Genomic DNA, 21,802 nt, shown 5'->3' with positions numbered 1-21,802 from the left:
AGGTTAGCACTGGCGGGAGGAGCGGGGTGGATGTTCCGGCACGGGTAACCCTGCCAACTCAGCATCCCAAAGGTGCGCCCGCAGTCAGCGTGACAGTGACTGCTGTCTGCCAGGTGATTTTCACAGGAGACACAGGAGCTGTGCTACAAGAACAGAAGCTGTGAATACAGCCATTCAAAGTTATGTCCCTTGTATTTCATGAGATGCACTTTCTCCTATAGGTCTGGGCAGGGGCACAGGCTTACCTCATGGCAATTCTCCCTCTAGGGCAAGCCTTTGAACATTTTGTATCCCAGATTTTCTTAGTAGGACACAAAGAATATTACAGGGTTCAACAGGGTGCAAAGAATTACTACTTTGAGATGCCCCAAGTGTGTAATCTGCTGTACCTGAACATCCAGAGGAGAATAGGAAAATCTATAGGTTTATTTTACCATGTTTTACATGGACTGTAGCTAATTCTTGTGGGGAAAAAAGGCACTGATTTGTTCTGCTCTTAGCTACTAGGTGTAACAGAAGGAAGTAGGAATGAACACTCGTCCAAATGGAGCTGTGCATCACAGGGCTTTGTGACAGGCACCAAAAAGAAGGTATCTAGAGCATTTCAACCAGTTAAAGCAAAGGACAAAAAGCACTGATAGGTAAGGTCAGTCTTCAAGAACGAAATGTGAAGTTCAGAAAGCCAAGGCCTGAATTAGGTTTGAAAGGTTTTGTTTATTAAAGGAATACATGTAAACACCAATACAACATAATACATGTTCAAGGAAAAAATAAAAATAGAAGCAGGATTGGTTTTGTGCAATTAACTCCAGACCATGCTTCCCTTGACAAACAATTATCTGAGTCAGTGGTAATGTTACAAATACTTGTAGCATCTCAAAAGCTCATTTCTGGCAAGTCATACTGCCATTCCTTCTACTTTCCATGATCTAGATTTCCTCACTACTAACATACTTGAAAAAATATGTTGATGTCATTAACTAAACCGAATGCTTTGAAGTGAGAGTGACTGATCATCTGGTTTCTGCCAGAACAGGGTTCTCCTGCTGCTGCTCACAGAAACCAGTTTGTGCTCCTGTGCTATCTTATCCTGCCTTTGCTTACAGCCAGCACACGAGCACAACCTGAACACAACCGCATTTCCAAGTAACATGGAAAATACTTATTTGTACAGTTATCACCAGGCAAATGCAATGGGACAGATCAACACAGGCAGGGGCATTATCTGGTGGCAGGGCTGGAGAGCCCCAGGGAGGGAGGGAGTCAGGTGGCCGAGGGGAGGGAGGCTTTCCTTGACTCTCCAGAGTCCCAGCCAGGGCAGTGCTGGGAGGAAGCTGGGGATCAGCTTGCTCTCTGCATTAGAGATTTCCAACACAGGAAGTTGTTCCTGTGGCTCACCTGAGGGAGTTCCTGTTATGAAGCCAGAGGGTGGCGGGTTGAAACGCAGCTTCTGCGGGTGATGTAATCTTGGACAGCCCTGGCTAGGCAGTGATACCAGTGACCTGGTTACAACCTGCAGTGTTGTGACAGCCCCTCTGCTGGCCTGGTGATCACAAGAAAGGGAAGAAAAAAAAAAAAAAAAGAGGGGAGTGGAATAATTTTTAAAGGAAAAAATTTCCAGATTTCCTTTGTTTAAGTGAAGCATTTTCCTTTTCCACTTTATTTGAATACATCGACCTGGTGTCTAACAGATGGAGACTGTACAGATGCACTTTTGGGAGTGCCCATAAAATACACTGCTAAAATACAAATGGAAGGATACCTCTTTTTTTTTTAGAGTTGTAAATTCAGTAATCGTTGCTGTCACCTCACTTTCCCAAAGGAATTTGCCCTTTGTTCTCCGGATAAAGCTGGGCAGAAGAAGAAAAAGGGGGGGAAAAAGAGTGCAAGCAAAGGGAATATTTAGGAAAATACCCACGGATACATAATCTGTACATTGCAGTGTACAGTGTTTGTACATCAGAAACCCATACAGGCATGGCTGCTAAGCAGCACTAGCAGCACTCAGCAAAATATTCTGCCTGTCTTATATTCTTCTCCCATTCTCCAGACATTTCTAGCAAACAAACAGGTCAGCTAATTGGCTCCTGCCCAAGTCTTACCCACTAGGGTTTGCTCAGAGATGTCACTTAGTCATTTGGCATGAGCAAATCCCAGGCTTCTTCCTGTTCAAGCAGCAGAGTGGGTGAAGGCTTTCTTTGATTTATTAAGACTATTAACAAACAAACTGGGGAGTTCAGAAGCTTCCTCAAGCACAAGAACACGAGCAGAAAGTTTTTTTTTCCTGAAGTAGCAGCTAAAAATAGGACACTTAGAGGAAGTAAAGTTCATTAAGTGATAAAGCAGTGGCTGCAGCGATGAAAGAAGAGTTTTTCCTTTTTTATCTATATATTTATTTAGTGTTATGTGTTCTTGCTCCTTATTAGAGTGCTAAAGCAGTGTTTATCCAGCTGAGGAAAAGAAGATTTCCCTTTCTGTAGTGACTTTAACATGTAGCTCATCAAATACAATAGTCAAGAGTTTTAAACAGACATTGCCAGCCAACAAAGTACAACATTTGACAGCATTATTTGCCTTTCATATGCTCTTTCCAGAATGGGAAATGATATGCTATTTTCAAGACACATTCCGCAGTATTATGCAACAGCTTTCTTAATTTTTAATGGATACATTATTTTTAATGTGTCAACTTTTGCATAAAGCATTTTAGTATTTTATTTAGTATTTTCTTTAGCATATACCGTTAATAAATTATTTGCTTTTTCCTTCCCTGCCCCCCCAAGAGCTGCACTTAGCATAGGGAAATGGTCTATTGACACAATAAAAAAATACTTTCAACTGGCACAGTCTATAGACACCTCCATCACCAGACAAAGCACCAGGAGGACATTCCTGCCCCTGCTTATCTGGCAGTGCCAGACATGCTGCCCAGGAGTTGCCTCACAAACCTTCCTTTGATGAAAGGACTCACACACACATAGCAACCTGTGGTAAAAATAAGCCAGCACCCTGTATAACCAGTGATTCCTGTTAAAAGTGTTCACTTCTGGCTCTGTTGCTCCAGCATCCTTTAGCCATTACGTCCAAGTGGTTTGAGACATCCAAAGGAAGCAAGTCAGGGTGCTCCTGTGCCAGAGAAACTTGTCCAGTTGACCTGAGTTTGTTCAGAGGGCGCGTGTCTCTCATCTCTGCAGATCTGCCCATTCTATAAGGGCAAAAAATGGATGAGATTTGATGTCTTCAACACCAGCAACGCCAGCACCAAGACGCTCCGCAGGATTAAACTGCAAAAGCTTGACATAAAAGAAAAAAACACATGATTCAGTGAGTAAGAACAAAAACAACTGCTTAAAAGTTCCAGAAAGGTCTAAGGTAAGGGACATCCTACTGTTTTCCTACTCTATGAATTACTTTCAAGAGTGCAAAAGCATACTTGAAATTCCTAAAATCCAGTAAATGGAAGAAGACTCTCCTTTCCTTGAGTATCAGTCTTACAGTCTTCAGAGACTACTGATCACAGCATGCAATTCCCTGAAGCACTGCACACTGGGACTTCATTTCAAGTGTAACCTCATTTTAAAAAGAGACAGCAGCAGCCAGAGCCTGCATCAGTAGAACTCTGGACGCTGCGTTTGCTTCATGTTAACCTTTGCTCACACCACTGTATGTTATGGCTGCATCAGGGACAGCAGTCTGTAACTTTCCATTTCATAAATTTTGAGCTGATCCTAAAATATCAGGATAACATAGCCAGCTCTCCATTTCCTAAAAAGAAAAAAAAAAAGTTTTAAAGAGTCCTACAAATGGCCTAAAACTGAAAAGTCAAAACCCCAGAGAAAGAAACAAAACAGCCTAATGGCTTCATGGAAATTTCCTGAAACTCAGCATCTCATTTGCTTTTTAGTTGTACATCACATGCTGAATTCATGTGAGAAGGAAATCACAATATTTACATCTGTTTAAAGATACCAATCCATATAAAAGGGAATGCAAAGGTAACCTCCAAAGAGACTAATAAAGACACACAAACATATTTTGCAGTTTTCAAGAAGTGTTTATACTCTATTCAATTACAGCCAGTACAAAGGCATGATCTCTTGCTTGCTTTTTCTGCAACAGCTAATAGGATAACTTCTCCCAGTTGTCACTTGGAAAAATGTGTATTCATATCTTGATGCAGTCAACATCTAAGTGAGCCTACATCCATAAACATAGGAATTTACACATTTTAAGATGGCTCTGCTATTTGCAGTCACAGTGTCACACAGTAAAAGTAGCTTGCTGACAGTGAATGGTGCTGCTCTGGTATCTCCCACAAGCCACAAATGCAGCCAGGGTGTATCAGTCTTCCCTGGAAATACAGGCAGCACCAGCACAGGAAAATCACGCATGGTCACTTATTTTCTGGAGTTTGTCCTTCCAGAATAACTTTAATTTCAGAAAACAAATGTAAACTGAAACAGACACCTATTGAAAAGTCACATTGCATGTTTTGTTGGTAGTAGAACTTGAAGGTTCCTAAAAACAAAAACCTGAGTGCAAAATTCCTAACCAACATCAAAAACAACTTTATCTTCCAGCAGAAATAAACAGATCTCTGTTTTTCAGATGCTGGCTAAATGAAGATGATGTTTACAATGAAGTCACCTGGACTGGATGCCACAGCAGGAGACAACTCCTGACACAATTTTCTGTATAGCTGAACACTGATCCCAGAGAGTTACTCTGTGATGTTTTGACCTGTTTACCCTTGGCAGTGGGGGGAAGGAAAGTCGCAATGACAAATTGCTATCCATGCCAAGAGAGCTCTCTTCCTTTTCCTGACAAGGCTTCCTCAGCAATGAATGGCAGCTTCCTTGGATAGTCACACAACAAAAATGTGATTTACTGCTTCGTATAGCCAAACCTCCACCAGATAAGTCACCACCCTACACGAGACAGCTTGATCTAACAGGCACTGGGGAGACTGTTCTCTGAACAGACATGGCCTTGTAACACAGCTGTGAGGGGCAGAAATATATTTACCACTTAAACCCACCAGTGGCAAAAGAGACATTCTTTGGCATATGTGAAAATAGGCAATACATCAGAATTATACTAATAGTAGTACTAATAATACTATTAGTACTAATAATACTATACTAATTAGTATTAGTCTACATCCAAAACCAATCCTGCAATGGCAGGGACACATGGACTGGACGATTTCATTTGTCTTCTAGTCTTAATGGGAGAATTCCCTTCATTAAATGTGATTTTGCTTTCCTCCAGCTATTTGTCTCTTATGGCGTAAAAATTTGCTACCGTCCAACTATATAAATGCAGAATATATAGAAATGGATTTTTCTTTAATCATTTCCCTTTCTACCTTTGCCAGACATGGACTTTCACCTTCAGTGACTTCATGTCACTTAGCCAAAATAGGTGGTGCCCAAACATACAGTTCCATTTCCACTAATCATTTCACAGTAACAGCACAGAAATCAATCTGTCACTGGGTCTTCTCACTCACTGAATTTTCAAATTCTGTTTCCTTTGTTTTCTTCAAGAAATACTTTTTCCACTTTGCTCTGTTGTAAACTACATCTAAGTCATGCCACTACTTATGCACCCACTAGCAAGATCTCTTCAAAGCTAAACAGCACAATTTGCATATATTGTTGCTTCTTCTCAAGTGGAACAGGTCAGATCTAGGCACCACTTCCACAGCTATGTCAAAATTAACTAGCAGGAAGATTGCATTAATTGAATTTCAAGACCCTGAACTATATGTGCAGTTATGACTACCTAAAGTTAGAGTAAACTAAATCCATCAAACAGTGCTATTCCCATTAATTTTAAAATGGTGTATCAGTCTGGAAGCTTGTCTATATCTTACAATTTTGTCTTTTGTCCAACCTACCCACTTATCTTCTGACTACAAAAATCATTGGATTCACCATTTAAAGTACTTTTCTTTTAAAATGGCATCCAGAAGGTTTCCTGGAGGAGAGCTACACTCTTTCAACCACAGCAAGGTCATAACTTCAAATCAGTGTGCTACAGGTTTCGTAGCACTTTGAGCTATTCTGCTGAATTGGCATCGGCATTTTTTACTTTATTTCACTACAATGTTTCCGCGAACATTTAGGGCAGAATTCCTAAAATGTTCGTGCATCACCAGCAGGTGTTTCCAAAGCATTTGCCAAACGTGTTCTTTGAAGAAATGGCAAAGCACTCCAGTTTTCTACAGACCCAGCTGGCAGCAGAAGTCAAAGTTTGCAAATGCAACAAGACAACTGGGCAGAATTCATCAGTGCTGACAAAAGGGCCATACACGTTCCTACCAGCAGCTTTCTGGTTTTACATTTACTTCACCAGAACAAGTTAAGTAGGTAAGTATTTGTCTCATCCACACATGCACATAGAGAAAACAAATTCTCCCCTCACCTACCTGCTGAATCAGTGATCTGGCCTCCTTCGATACATGGTCTGGTATATTCAAAGAAGTATGAGTGTTTATTCCTGATGGATGGCACTCAGCCAGAGACTGGAGGAGAAAAGGAAAAAGGGAAAAAATAAATCAAAGCAGGAAGGCATATTTATTGATTTCAAAACTGCAGTGTTGGATTATCTCCTACTATCCATGCAAATTTAACACACAAAGCCAAAATTCAGTGCTTCCTAGCATGAAGTACTGGTTCTGGGAAGAATGTCTACAGGTGCTGATGAGCTCCCTGAATTAGAGCTTTAGAACATTTACATCTTAAAGCTTCTGTTCTATTGCTCAAATTTGAAGAGCCTGGGAATTTGGTGGACTTTGCTTTCTTTGTGCAGAGCCATCAACCAATCACCAGTTTGATTTGGTCAATCACTCTTTGCCTCAAAATACTGAATTAATGTGTAAACAACAATAGATGGCTTCTACACAGTCTCAGGAAATACTACTGGAAGTATTAGGGCAAAAGTTTTGTACATGTACAGATGGAATGTTAGAGAATTTGGATTTCACTGTAGCTAAGAGGGCAGCATGGTTTTGGTTATTTTTTCAGTCCTTAGTTTGGTACAGCTCTATTAAGTTGTTCTGCTGAAGGCTGAACATGTTTTGTTTCTCTGGTCCCATGCAGACTAAGCAAATTGAGAGTGCTCAGGTTGGCAAAGCTCATCAGAGAAATACAATCAAGGGAATCACACCTGGGAACATCACTGGTAAGAAACTACTGGCCAAGAAGTCACTTTTATGGAGTCACTTGCCCCCAGCCCTACCTTCCCAGTGAGGAGCTCGAAAAGAATGGCACCCAGGCTCCACCAGTCACAGGCTTCTGTCTCTTCTAGGATAGCACCAACCTCTAAACATGAGACATTTCAATTAATATTAAAAAGGTCAGTTACACCTTCAAAATTAACATATATTTACAAGGTGACTGTTTAATGCTGACAGAACATATACTAAATACCACAGAGCTTTCATTATGCCTGCAATTTAGTTAGCCCTTTAGCCACCTACAGATTGCATTGTTCAAGCACAGCAACACCATACATTTTATGCATAATTTGTATTTTCCATGCACACATAGGCACTTTCAAGACTTGTAGGCATTACAGTTATGATTTTTCAATTCTGGACAAAACTGGACAATGACAGACAGTAAAGCAAAGCATATTTAGAGAATTTACCCTAGCCAGAAGAGCTGGACACATCAGAGTGGCCTAATCCAGAAAAGCAGCACAAAGGAGGGTGCAGTAGTTTACTGCATACTTCAGTTTTTGCCTTTGAGGGTAGGATTTGTCTCATGGCTAACCCACATGATTTACTGGGATCCCCATGGGAGATCTCCATGAGCTTTTCACAATGGTCTCATGGAGAGATATCAAATCTGCTTCAAACAGCATAACCACAGCAATACACAGCTGTGTATTGCTACAGCCCAGCCCAAACTGTACCATTGGTATAAAAAGTTGTTTCCCCTTGCATCCAACCCAACAGTGCTATTGCTGCACAGGCACAAGGGACAGCAGGGAGGGGAGAAGGGGGTGACAGGCCCTGGCCATGCACACACACCTATTCAGTGGCATGATGCATGCAGAAAACTTGGCCTTCACTGACTCAGGCTTTAAACTGCAAAAATTATTAAATACAAACACACCACACTGTCTGCCCTAAAACAGGCAGAAAACCAGATTGCAACGAAGATGAAATCTTCATTATGACTGTCAAAGAAATGCAGAGGCTGCACTAAAATAGCTTTGGTGGCAAAAGCCACAGCAGCTCCCCAGCAGAGGACAACAATTAGCATACAGTCACATAGCTGTTGCTGTGAAAAGCAGTGCAGCATGGGCAGAAAAATCCTGCTCATCATTTTATGGAGCTTAGCATGAGCATGGCCAAGAAGAGCTCCAGATGAGTCCCAGCCCAGGGTCAGGGAGAGGGAGGTGTCACCCCGGAGCTCCCCAGAGGCAGGGAAGCACAGCCACGCTGAGCTCAGGGATGTGCAGCTGCCACACAGCTGGAAGAGGCTCAGCACCTCCCAGAACTGAGCTCAGGCTGCTGTTGCAAGAGCAACAAGGAGGGATGGCTCAGACATTGTCTCTTAAGCTAGCACATCCCTCGCACTGAAAAGTTTACTACACTTAATGGCCTTGGAACAACCAATACATCACTGTAAGGGTGCCACACAGCAGAATTTATTCCTCTCCTTACAGATTAATGCTCCTATCAGCACCAAGAAACTTTTACAAAGATGGAACAGCAACTATAAAAGGAACTGTATCAGGATAGTTACATCCATTTTTAAAATGTTTTAAGATCCCATGCGAGCACCAGGATGAAGCTGAAGTTACAGTAAACTGAGAGAATTTGTGTAAAAATCAAAATGTGTTCTTGCAATTTAATTTTAAAGTCCTACAGAAAGTCTAACCTTCTATGGTAACTATCCTTTAGAAAAAGAAAAAGAAAGAAACCCCAAAGTTGGGGCTTTCTACACAAACCAGCTAGTGAAAGGTATTCAGAGCAATTCTCAGTGAAACCTACTACATGGAATTGCCTTTTCAGCTCAAGGAAGGTTTCTTCCCAACAAGTGAAGATTTTTATTTTTAAATTAAATTACACACTTATTACAGAATAAGGACAACAAAGCCAAGAGTTAATAAGATTGACTACTACATTCTCAGTTCCACTAACTATCCCATATTGACACACCTTAAATTTTAGAATAATGCCACAGAAGGAAATAATTCAATTTTCCCAAAGGTGTTTAGTGGGAATGGGCCTCATGAGTTACAGCCCAATTGAAAAAAAAATTACCTAAATATGAAAAAAATACATCATTCAGAGTACAGAGAAAAGAAATTCTAAAAAACAAATTTTACTCAGTTTTGGTGCTATTTCTCTTTATGCTGGCAATCAGAGATGCTGATCCAGTTCTCTAAAGAACCAAAGTCACAGTGCCTCCTTTCACAGAACTGTTCATTACAGGAAGCAGCACTGATGAATAAGAGAATATATAGAATAAGAGTCAAAAAGCAAACCAGAGTCCACTTCCTCAAAATCCAAGCTCATATTTTCAACTGGAAGAACACTTTCAATATATGCCAAGCCAAAACAAATGTCACTGCAGTTCTCTGACAAGAGCAGCACTGAACTGGTCCATCCACTTTTGGCCATGACCAAAATGACACGAGTGGAATAAATTAAGAACAGGCAAGTACATGGACTTCTCCCAGGGCTGAAGGGCTCTGCCTGGGTTCTCATGCACAAGCAGAAGCTGCATAACAAGTCATCTGAACCAACACAGAACACAAAATGGAAGACTCAGCTGAGGGCAACACCTGAGTCCCCTTCTTTACAAAAACTAAATTTTAGCTCAACTTTTTTCCTATTATGCAATGTCTGCCTTCCAGCTGCTTTCCCTATGTTCCAAAGTTTCCTTATTTCATGTTAAAATAAACGTTTTCCTTTAAAAAAAAAGAAAATTTAAAAATCACTGTTTACACTACAAATAAACATATGTTGTTTACATTTCCTTCCTTCAAACAGGTCTCATGATTTCTGATGCAATACTGATCATAATAAGTCCAGGATACCACATCAGTATTACTGCATTTTATCTTGACTAAACATCATGGAAAATTTAGAAACTGTAGATTATGAAGTGCTTTTGAGGGACACAGAGTAGCTGGCTAATGTAATATACACACAGGGCATATGCTTTTTTTAAAGCTTCAATATTGCAATAAATCTGAACTACAATATCTGCCTTCACTAAGAAAACATTTTCATCTCAATCCATCAGCAAAGTAATTTAGACAATAAATGGTAGTGACACATAAGCTTAAGTGAATAACATGGGGATATTTGTGCCAAATCTTTCCTTCATGAACCTTGAAATCAAGGACCTTACCCGGATTTGTACAAAAATAAACATGTGTACACATGTACGGTGTTGGTGCTTCTAGGACTGGCGGAACAACATTTGCAGAAAAAAACATTCCTATCATCCTCAAATAGAAAATCAGAGAAATAATAAAGTAGGGTGAAAAAAAGTCAATAGCTCTTTCAACTCTACTGCAATTTCATTAAAGAGAGAGCTTTCCTCTTTCTCCCTCCCAAAGCATGGCCATGACATCCAGCACCACGAAGCACAAGTCAACAGCAATGCTAAATTCCTGCACAAAGCAATTCCAACGGCAGCCACTGGGATAACTGAAGGGAAGGGGATTTGTAAAATGCTATCAGGTTTATACAGAGACAGATGGTGCAGGTAAACACCTTCACTACCCTGCACTGTCCTCCTTCCAGAGCAGCTGGTCTCAACTGAAAGGCCATTTCTTTATGGTTTCCATACTTATCTCAATATTTGCATTACACACAGCAATACCTTACTTCCTGATAAGGGAGATATAGCTGACAACATTTTGTATTTTAAACAGAAGTGCCAGTTCTGAAGAAAAAGCAGAACTTCTCTTCTCCTGAACACACATTCTCAATAAAGCTATTGATGGCAAACCAAAGCTTTTCTCATTCTTTACACAGCAACTTGAAATCTATACCCTATATATAGCCCTCTTGCTGAAGGATTTCAAAGGCTGTTACTACAACACCTGCCACATTTTCTTCCAAACACAGTTTCCTCCAGGGCTGACAATAATGCCTCATGATCAGCACAGGCAAACAGTAGTTAACATGGAACAAGCCAGGCTTACAGGAGGCCTTAGACATTCTCTGTGCAACTCAGGCCAGATGGCTTGTGAATCACCAAGAACAAAAACTTCATCAAAAATTTTGTAGGACAAACAGTAATTAAAAAAAAAAATTAAAAAAAAGCATCTCCAGTCAGCTCACAGAAAAACTGGCGCTAGGTGGATACAGTGCATCCCCAGACACCCAGGAGTCAAGAAAGGCTTTCCCCTTACGCCACACTGCAAGCGGGAACAGCATACTCTCAAGTATTTCTGCACTGATAGGAAAATAAGGAGACTCATCTGAACTACCATCAGGTGTCTGAAACTGTTCATGAGGAATTGGACTTGTTCAACATCCTGAAAATAAATACAATGTTTTCCCCTTCTGCGGCCATTAAGATAAACATTGCGTGAAAAACCATTAGAGACTCTGGAAATTCTATTTACCTTACACTCATTTAATTTTAAAAGATTACTGTTTTATCATCTTTTGATATCTATATATGTAAAGAAACATTTGCAGAGAATCAAGTAAAATAATTCCAACCTAATTCACTCGCAACAGACTCAGTCAGCCAAGATACCATAAGATACAGTCACTAAATAAAACATCCCACACGCAATCTGGCCATAATGCTTTGCCTAAAATGCTTCAGTAATTTATAAAGCACAGTATTGAACCATCTATATTTAAGTATAAGAAGTTTATCATGGTCTTTAAACAATAAAGTAGTGAGGCAAGTCCAATGAACATTTGCTAAGATCAAATGGAGTATGAAAATAGGAAGTTTCATCTAAAAGTTATTCAAAAACACGAGCATCTATGCTCTTCTTTGGAAAAAAAAAAAAAGAAGAAAAAAATAGAGGGAACTGTGTTCTTTCTTTTAGTAGCCCAAGATGGAATCAAAACTTCCTCTAAAATAATCGTGTGACGAAAGAGTCAAAGTTTTATGACTGTTCTGTTATCAAAACAAAGCAAACATTAATTAACCTCACAGCCAGCTCCGTTTATTTTCACAAGGCATCTTCTATGCTATCTTCAAGGTTTAGTCCCATCTGTAATGTTAATACTACTAATAACATCAGACATAAATAAACACAGGTAAGTACAGTTTCTTCTGGAGTTAACAACTGGGGTTTATGACAGCCAGACTAAAACATCAGATTTTTACAAATCAACAGCTTGGTACATCTTACTGCTTATTCTAGTTACAGAGTCTAAGAAAAACCACAAGACCATGTGCTTCACCTGAAGCACATTGTGTACTTACAACAAGCCTGGGATCAGATTTTTTTCAGAAAATACCTGATGCTCTCCCCAGACCTATGCTTTCAATTACCAACTCCAAGTTCATGACATTTCGCTATTCAGGGAGCAGTCAGTTGTCACTGTTTTCTGTGGGACACTCTGGGGTCTCTAGAGAGCTGTCCCACTCCAAATGGTTGCTGAAAAACTGTTACTCCCAGCCTCACAGGAATCAGCACTTTTTCTGCACATCCAGACCTTATTCACATCAGCCATATATTTTTCATGTTTGTGTTTGATCCTGCTTCCTATTGCCAGGGTTTTTCAAATCAAGCTAGCTCATCCTTCTGATTTTGATGTCCAAAGCTCCTTCACCTTTCCAGGTATTTTCTTTTCCTTTTTGGATAATCCTGAGACACTAATGTCACACAAAAATCTAGGACAGAGTTAGAGGTAAAAAGCAGAAAGTCCAGTCTACGAGACCAGCCCCCCCCTCAACACATCTCAGGGTTAATGGCACTTTAATCCACCACAGTTATTTTGCTTCTTAAACAATCTACTCAAATTAAATTACTATAATACAGAATAGCAGATTTAATGAGTGCCTGCAAACTCCCACTGAAAAACACATACACAAATAATATGCAGGTTTTTCTGCATCAAATGTCTATTTGGTAAACAGAGGCAAATAATCTTTTTCCTTATTCAGTAAATAAAAATTATAGCATGCAGGCTAATAATATCAACTAGCAATTTTTATTTTCATGCCATCTATTTTAGGTGACCAGCTGCACTTTGCATCTGTATTTTCAATTGTTTAAGAGCAAAAGTGACATCTTTATTTGGGAGTACAAAAATCAGGTTGTACATTGAAACATTTTTGTCTTTTTTTTTTTGGAACAAAATCCTTTACACACAATTCCTTCTTTTTGCTTAGGTTTTGCACTGTGCACAAGTAACAGCAGGTTACATAAAACCAAATTTACCATATATTTATTTGTAGGCGTCTGTGAATGCTACTTTGTGTAAATAAGACTTGATATAGCACACAGCTTATGAAAGCCTCAGAATAATACGAAGCATTACTGATGGCCAGTTTCCTACTTACATTTTCTAGGAAGCTAAGCTCCCTTTGGCTTTAGGATCTCAAGCAGCAAATCTCCAGTTTTTAGTGAACAAAGTCTGGTGAAAACTTGTTTAAATAAGAAAGAAAAAAGACTCTAAAGGCAGCCCAGTTCTGAAACCTCGTCCTCCAAAAACACTACAGGGATGCAACAGAAAGCATCCCCGCTGCTGGAACAAGAACTCGGGGAGTGTAAATAAAACATCTCATTCACACATCATATTTACACAAGATGTCAGACCAGCAAGCTGCTTCTACAACATGACACTTCACAGGTTAGACTGAAAAAGTACCTTAAACATTTATCTTCATGAGAAAATCCTCAACTTAAATCTGCTTTACCCGAAGACAGCTTGACTAGGCAACGGCTGTAGACAATTCTGTCTTTCTCACAGGTATTCTCATACTGAGAATGGCTTTTTACAAAAAAAGTTACCAATTTTATTTTTTTAAATTGTGACTGTCAAGAATGGAATACAATTATTATTGTATTTAAAAGTTAACAACTCTTTATATTTAAGATCACAATGTTGGCAAAACCAATACTTAAAATAACAGAAGGTGATAATTTGCATTTCAAAATTCATCTATCTTGCTTTTCTCTCAATTAGACCAAAACATGTTGATTCACAGGTTTGTGTGTGTGTGTGTGTGTGTGTTTCTTTTTTAAACTTATTTATAGAGCAGAATAATGGCCCCCCTGCTAGGCTGGCATTTGCTCAAGTTTCTGTCCATGTAAATTGAATCTGTTACTGGAATTTTCCCCCCTTCAGAATACCAAGGCACATTAACCAAGAGATAAAGAGATACATTGCTGATACTATCAGCCACCAGGCAGGTGGATAAAGCAAGGGATTTTTTGTTAGTTTTCGTGGGGATTTTTTGGACAAATATGTGATAAGAGTTCTCAGGGGGCATGGAGAGCAAAGGGCTGTTTAAACAGAAGCGAATCATTCTCATCTGATCTGCTAATAACTTTGTATTCAGACATCAGCTGCTCAGCGCACTTTAAAATGTTCAGAAAACAAAATTACTACAAAGAGGGGGAAAGTTAAAGGAAACAAAACACATAAACCTCACTATAATCACCTTAGCCATATTAACACAGCAGAAATTCTCAGTTACAAGTGCTAATTTCTTCTTTAAAAGCAAATAGGTCATTCTTAGCCAAACCTCGCACAGTTTTACTTGCAGTGGTGTTGAGTTTATACGGTATGATTTATAATTTAACATTTCCGTTGGGAATTAGAGAAACAACATTTGACTTATCATAGGTGAACAGCAAAGATTTCGTTTGGGCATTAATCAAAGCATAGCACAGACACTACTTTTAAGCATCTGCAGACAGCTTTGCTGGTGCCAGAGTTGGTTCAGGAACTTTTGGGTTTTTTTAAATTGAGCAGAACTGTAAAGCAGTAAAGAGTAACCCAGCCACACCAACAGATCCAGCAGCACCGTAACACACCACCAGCTTACGAGCACAATTCTTGATGTGCAAATCATTACAAATGAGCCGCATCTTCCGTCTCCAGTTCTTAGGAGAAGTTAAGCAAACGAGGGGCAGCCAGTGCGACAGCAGCATCCATTAATGGTACAATGCCACCTCCCGTCGGCAGCGGGGAAGTGCCGCTCCCGCAACACACGCAGCCCTGCTCGGACCGATGCACCATGCGAAATAACCATTGCCACTTCACACAGAACTAATTACACTGCTCGCAGGGAGCGCGGTGCAGCTTTTCAAGCTGTTCTCTTACCTCGTCTTTTTGGCACTTTTATAGTCGTTGCAGTTGTTATTTTATATATGCACTGCATAATGTCTTTTTGCCTCTCCACCTCTCCCAGGACAACAGGAGCTGAACAAGTCCCTGAGCTTCAGGGATCTGATCACTGCTGCTGTACCCACTCTGCCTTGCTTTACCTCAATGCAAGGTTACACTCTGGGGCACAGAAAGCCTTAAACACAAAATCCTACATCCCACAAGCAAGTTTCACACAGGTGGACCTCTATTCTCCCTTGGCCCTGCAAAGCTTCCACACTAATATATTACTATCCCTAGCCCATCCAGCAATTTGTTTACCATATATAAATTGTAGAATTTAGACTTCATGTTTTTCTTCAACAAATAAAACAGCTTAAGATTTAAATACATCTTCATGCACTTCACTGCAAATCATAACTTGCACTGTAGAAAAGCAATATCTGAAACCTCAACAACTGAAAAGACAACTGTTTCAAATGCGTTTAAAATTTTCATATAATTCTCAATACAATTTTCTATTTGTTTTAAACTGAAGATATCCTGCAATGTGTTTAAATTTCACATTCATCCTCCCCTTTTTCTGCCTGCAAAATTTGCTCCTCAAAAATCAATGCAGAAAAAAACTGCAGCCCTAAACTCATCTGTTCTCAGCCTCCAACAGCAGACTCTAAAAAGTAGTTTATTGATAGACACCTTCCCTTTCTTGCATACTATGAAAGAGTGCACTAAATTGTTGAAATCAGGTAGAATACAAGTTATCATATCCAAATCTATTCTGCCTCAAACTCAGTTAAAAGCACACAGCAAGCCAAACACAAAAATTTTACAAGCCAAGTTTCCACTGCATCCCTCAGCAGGAGAGAAAAGGAGAAGGGAGGCTGACTATCCAGAGACAGGGCAACACAGCACATAATCCTGAAAACACCAGGAAAATTCAAAACGAGATAAAGACTCACTTTGAGTCACTTATTTTAGACACTGCGTTTTGTTACAGAAAGAAACCATAACACCTGATAAAATTTTGTGAAGAAAATTTTTCACGTCTACAAAAATACAGCATTTCCCTCAGAAAAAAAAAAAAAAGTAAAACCAAGTTGTGAGAAACATTTTATATTATATTAACAAGAAACTTAAAAAATAATTTTAAAACGGCAAAACTTGTTCCTAGTGTACTGAACTGAAGGACAAATATAATTTGAAAACCCTTATTCAAGGAAGCAGTTTGATGAGCAATGCTTTCATGATAAAGAGGTTCTGGGACATGGTACACTCCTCAAAATGAAAAATAATTATCATCCAAATTAAGTTTTTTTGTCCCCTGTAATACTGGAACCTAGAGAAAGCTTACTAATGTGGTTATTGCTTTTAACACTGGTCAAAAGTTCTAAAACAACATTTACCAGCAGCAGTAGCCCTAGGAAAGCTGCTGTGGACACAGCCATACACCATTACTGAATCATTCTTCATAAAAGAATGACACTTGAATTCAAAATATATTTTGTGCTGCTAAATTATACCAAGTATTACTCTCCTACTAAAAATTACCATGTAACAGTTACACTAAAGTACCAGCATGCTTCACAGAGGTAACATTAAGATCAAGAAATCTGAAAGGCAAGAATCACGGAGCAGTACCAATTCATCCACCTTGAATACATCTAATACTTGCATTTGCAAATCCTCACCTTGCAGACACACAAAGCAAATGCAGCCTGGGGTAGGGCAGAGAGGGCAGAGAGGGGAGGGCAACTCCAGCAAAAAAAGCCCGGATGGGTACCACACCTGTGCTGTGAGGTGGAAATAATGACGGTGTGCAAAACTTCATTCTTGCATTCGGGGACTTCTAAATATTATTTCAACTGCTCCCTAAACACTTAATTACTGCAGGAGTTGGCTGGATGGGGCTTAGGGGGCAAAAAGCGCCTCTCTTTGGATCCTCATTAAAGTACAGAAAAATTAAGCTTTGACTTTCACAGCTCATTAATGATGACAGGGTGGGAAAAGGCTGCACTTCCATCTTTGCTGGAACTCGACTGGGGAGCGCTCTGTTCAGGGCTGCGTTAGGGAGGCAGGAAAACACCTCTCTAACAGGTTGTCACACATGTTGGCAACCAGGACAGCCATCTATTTAACAAACACAGTAATTGCTGGGATTCCCCAATTATCTTGTTCTTGAATAAAAGTGCCCTGAGGGTAGAACGAAGGTGCTGGATTTACTTTGATAGGTGAAAAGAATTATTTTCTGTAATACCTGCCCTTTTGACTTGCATAGAAAAGATTTTATTTTTCACTTATCTCAAGAAGCTGACATTCAAAGTTTGTTGAGACCCTACCACCTTTATTCACAGAGGCAGTTCCTTGCAGCATTTCACTTGAAGAACAAAAACACAGAAGAAACACCTGATGCCAAACTAAATTCAGAACTTCCATATTCTTCCTTATTCTAAATTTTTCTAAACACACATTTGCAGACCCTGAGCTTGAGGACTACCTGCATGCCAAATTGCAATGCCTGGCCAGACCATGCACTCTGCAGAAAGTTATGCTGGCATTTCAAGGTTGGAATGAAAACATAGTAATCTTGAGTCTAAACATAGTTTTTATAAGTTAACTATGAAATTTTAAAAATATTAAGCTGTACATGGAACACCTGATTTTTGGCTGTCACTGCCAAAAATCACAGACCACTGTATTAGCAGAAAATAAATTGGAAAAAGGAAAAGAGGGAGGGCTCAGTTTCAAGTGCCATCCTTGCTATAAGATCCCAAGAGATATTGATTTTATCACCCTCATGATTGATGAAAGCAGTTCTAAGGAAAGAGCTCTCTAAACTATTTCAAAGCCCACTGTAGCTCATCAAAAATGTCAGAGGCATCTCTGAGCCTATTAGGGTTGTATTTTTCAAACCTCTGTGGTTGTCCCCCACCACCCATGTCCTTTGCATGTATAAATTTTTATATTTTTAAGGGTCTTAGCGCCACTTTTTCAGCCTCATTTGCTCTTTTCATTTACCAAGATGTACTCACACACAGGAAATAACTAGAAGAAAACAGAACATTCCTAACTTGCTTAAACAAGACATTCAGTACAATTACACGTTATGGAAATGACATAACAAACACCACCACAGTTCAACAATAAAGCAGTTATGAGCCCTGTAGCTTTTTAAAACATTAAGGAAAAGAGGCAAAGAAAACTCAGATATCGCATGATCTCAAGCTGTATGCTACAGAGACTACAAGAGAAAATGAAAGCTGCTAATCTACTTTCCAAGTGAAACATTGTAGGTGATTGCTCTAACCTGGGGCACAGTACATTCTCTCTATGGCATCGTTGTCACAGGAATCTTCAACCTCCCTCCACCTGCTAAAATACGTTAGCTGAATGTGTCCTAAAAACAAAACGACAGGAGAAATCAAAACATTTTTCCCTTCCATTTTCTGCAGAAGTGAACTGTAATTACTCCTTTTGTAGCTAAAAACAGTATCATTAAGAATAATGGCATCATTAAGTACTAGAAGCTATTACTGGGGGTGAATTTGCTGCACTGATAATGAAGCTCTAGACAGGAAATGAAGATACTAATTACAAGATAAAACGCCTACTCAGTTAATTGGAAGCAACAGCGAATAAAAAGAAATGCATTTGCAAAAGTTCCTGACCTCTATCATTCAATAAGATGTTGTTTGGGTTCAAATCGCGGCACACAATTCCTTCTCTATGTAAAGCATCAAGGGCTACCACCATTTCAGCTGCCCATCTTTGAATGCAATCCTCTGGGATATTAAACCTGGAGGTTAGCGCTAATCTTTCGTCGAGGTCCTGAAAAATTTGATGTATTTCCTTCTGCCCTGCTCCTGTTATTTTGTCTTCCTTCTTTGGTGCAGTCGTTTTACTTTCAGCTGCTGGTGACATAGCTGAGTCTGCCTCCTCTTTCCTGCTGTCTTCAGTTTGATTGGAAAACAGCGACACTCCTTCATTCCTTAGCGCGTCTGTGTCCAAGCTAACCTCTGGAGCACCTGAGAGCGGGTTGGAAACACGTGAACTTTCTTCTTTGCTTGCCATGTTTAAGGAGCAGGCCCCAAGCTCTTGGAACAGAGCCCCATCTTCTGAAGCACCTACCTCTTGGTCAGATGAAAAGAGGGTCCCAAGAGCTCCCTGAGTGACGCCAGTTTGCTCATTTGCTTCCTTGTGGGCAGGATCGCCCACTTCTGGTGCCACATGATTTGGCTCCTGATCAAATGCTTTGCATGGCTCTGCAGAATTATTTAATTGCAAGACATCAGGTGTTTCCAACAACTTTACTTCTGACACGTCCCTATCAGATTTTGTAAACTTTGCTGGCCTTGACACGGCTGGCTCCTCTGTTTCATCAGACATGCCTGGTAAGTTTATTAGGAGATCAGGCCTTCCTTCATCAATGCTATTCACATCATCAAAAGCAGCATCCTTAAAGGAGATGACTGGCACAGAGTCATTTGAACCCCTGCTCACAGTGTCATGAGCTTTCACACCCATCTTGCTCTCCAGGGCATCCAAGCTTCTGTCATGATCTGGGACAGAAAACAATGGCTTTAAAGGCTCTGATTTCAGGTTATACAACTTTTCTCCAAACTCAAGCCCCAGGAGCTCACTAGTGCTATCTTTGCTGTCTATCCTGAAGAGCTCCATGGGGCTGTTCTTGGATCTAGTCAACGAGTCCAGTATCCTAGTAGGGCTGGCTATTTCTGACTCGGCATCGTCGACGAACAGCTTTCGTTCCTGAGGCACAACCTGGGAGGTGAAGCTGTCGCTGCCAACAACACTGCACCTCTGCAAGGAGCTCCTCTCTTTGGTGTGCAGCCCTTCACTCTCTGCTTTAGCCACTGGTTCCTCACTTAGGGAGCCAGAGTCAATTTTTTCCTGCCCGTATTCATTGCACAACGTTAAATAACTAGTGGTGCACTCTTCTTCTGAGCTGGATGCCGAGTCCATCCACTTGGAACTCTCCTGACCATCTTCCTGGGTGCTGCTGTCATCCTGAGAGCTTGGTGTCAGGCTGCTCCTCAGTGGCACCACCTTCAGCATGCTCTCCCCATAGCTATCTCTAGAATCAGTGCTGCTACCAGTTTCTTTAGGAGTTGGTGTTGGTTGCTCCAGGTAAATTTTAGTTGAACTGGATGTTCTGGATTCAGGAATTTCAAAGCTCTCTTCAGGACTTCTGTTCAGGAACTTACTGACATAAGACCAGAGTTTCCCTCCTGAAAAAAAAAAAAAAAAGAAAAAAGGGAGGGGTTCTCTTAATTTCACTCAAAATAGAATTACTTTTTTTATGAAACAGGAAAATATTCTCACTGTCACTATACCCTTACATCCACAGAGTTATTTGGATCTGCTACCCCAGCAGCAAATAATTTCAGGGACCACAACTTGCTTTTCACGTAGATTTGTATTATTACATAAATATTTAAAGAGCAGCATCTGAGATTAAGCTGCTGCTTTTTTGTTTCTAAACTTCAGTAAAGTCTCATTACAGAGCATGTCTCAAGTTGCAAAGTGTCCCTACTCTCCACCTGCTGCCTCAAAAGAAGCAAAAACCAGGAAAGATCAAATTGTTTAGTGCTCATCACCACCTCTATCTACCCTGAATAATTCTGTACCCCAGCTCTAAACTCATCAGCAGCATTAGTGGAAATGGACTGAAAACTAAACAGCAAGTTCAGTACGGGAAATTACCATATTAGCTGGATATTTTAAGGGTCTGTGTCTCTCTTTTAAGAAGTTGGGGATTTTAGTTAAATACTGATATAATTCTTCTATTTACTTTAGAATTCATAAAAAGGTTTTCATGCTTTGCTGCACCAGACAAGAATTTATCAATACTTTAGGGTACACAGGCAAACAGCTCCTTCACAGCATCTAAGAAAGTGGTATCTCCAAAAATAAGTTACATTTAAAAAATCCAAACCAGCACTCTTCATGGTTCCCAATGCTGCACATATTACAAAAGCTCACAGACTTCAAAACGTAATTTTAGCAAAATAAATCAGGAAGTTACTGTACCTCTTGTATGTGCCAAAGAATTTAGCTTAAAGCTAGCAAGTCTCCTTTGATAACTTAGGGAGAAATGCAATGTCAAGACATTTCAACTTCAAAGACTGTACAGAAATTCTGGAAAATGCAGGAGTTGGAACAAAATCTTTGTAAAAGAAAAAATAAGCATCCATCCCACTGGGCATCTGCAAAGTTGGTGGGGTTTTTTTGGGGTTTTTTGTTACTTATTTGGATAAAACAGAGTTTTGTATTTTTCCAAAATACATTCTTTAATAGTTTGGGGTTTTTAACACTCTGTTTATAAGGCAAAATTCCTTTAAAAAGTACAATAAAAGAAGAAACTATTTATCATTGCCTAGGAACAGATTTTCTATACTCCCAGGTATTTCAAATAAAACTTATCAAAGACAGAAAAACCTTGACACTTTAAAAAATTAATTTGAATAATATAATGTGAAGTTTTCCTGCCCTCCATCCCCC

The 21,802-nt window shown here is 39.8% G+C and overlaps 1 protein-coding gene across 1 annotated transcript in view; it reads right to left on the bottom strand.

Moving 5' to 3' along the window:
- Positions 1-700: 700 nt before the first annotated feature.
- The window catches only part of RPS6KC1 (ribosomal protein S6 kinase C1), an 85,253-nt gene continuing 64,151 nt past the window's right edge, over positions 701-21,802 (bottom strand). The window contains exons 12-16 of the mRNA XM_064709089.1: positions 18,952-20,529; positions 18,591-18,680; positions 7,246-7,328; positions 6,434-6,529; positions 701-3,293 (exon numbers count right to left, since the gene is read on the bottom strand). Coding sequence (XP_064565159.1) covers positions 3,183-3,293; positions 6,434-6,529; positions 7,246-7,328; positions 18,591-18,680; positions 18,952-20,529 — 1,958 coding nt within the window. The 3' untranslated portion in view covers positions 701-3,182. The remainder of the gene's footprint in view (positions 3,294-6,433; positions 6,530-7,245; positions 7,329-18,590; positions 18,681-18,951; positions 20,530-21,802) is intronic.

Source organism: Zonotrichia leucophrys, chromosome 3, assembly GCF_028769735.1.
Source record: "Zonotrichia leucophrys gambelii isolate GWCS_2022_RI chromosome 3, RI_Zleu_2.0, whole genome shotgun sequence".
NCBI lineage: Eukaryota > Metazoa > Chordata > Aves > Passeriformes > Passerellidae > Zonotrichia > Zonotrichia leucophrys.
This window is presented reverse-complemented; position numbering and strand designations above follow the sequence as displayed.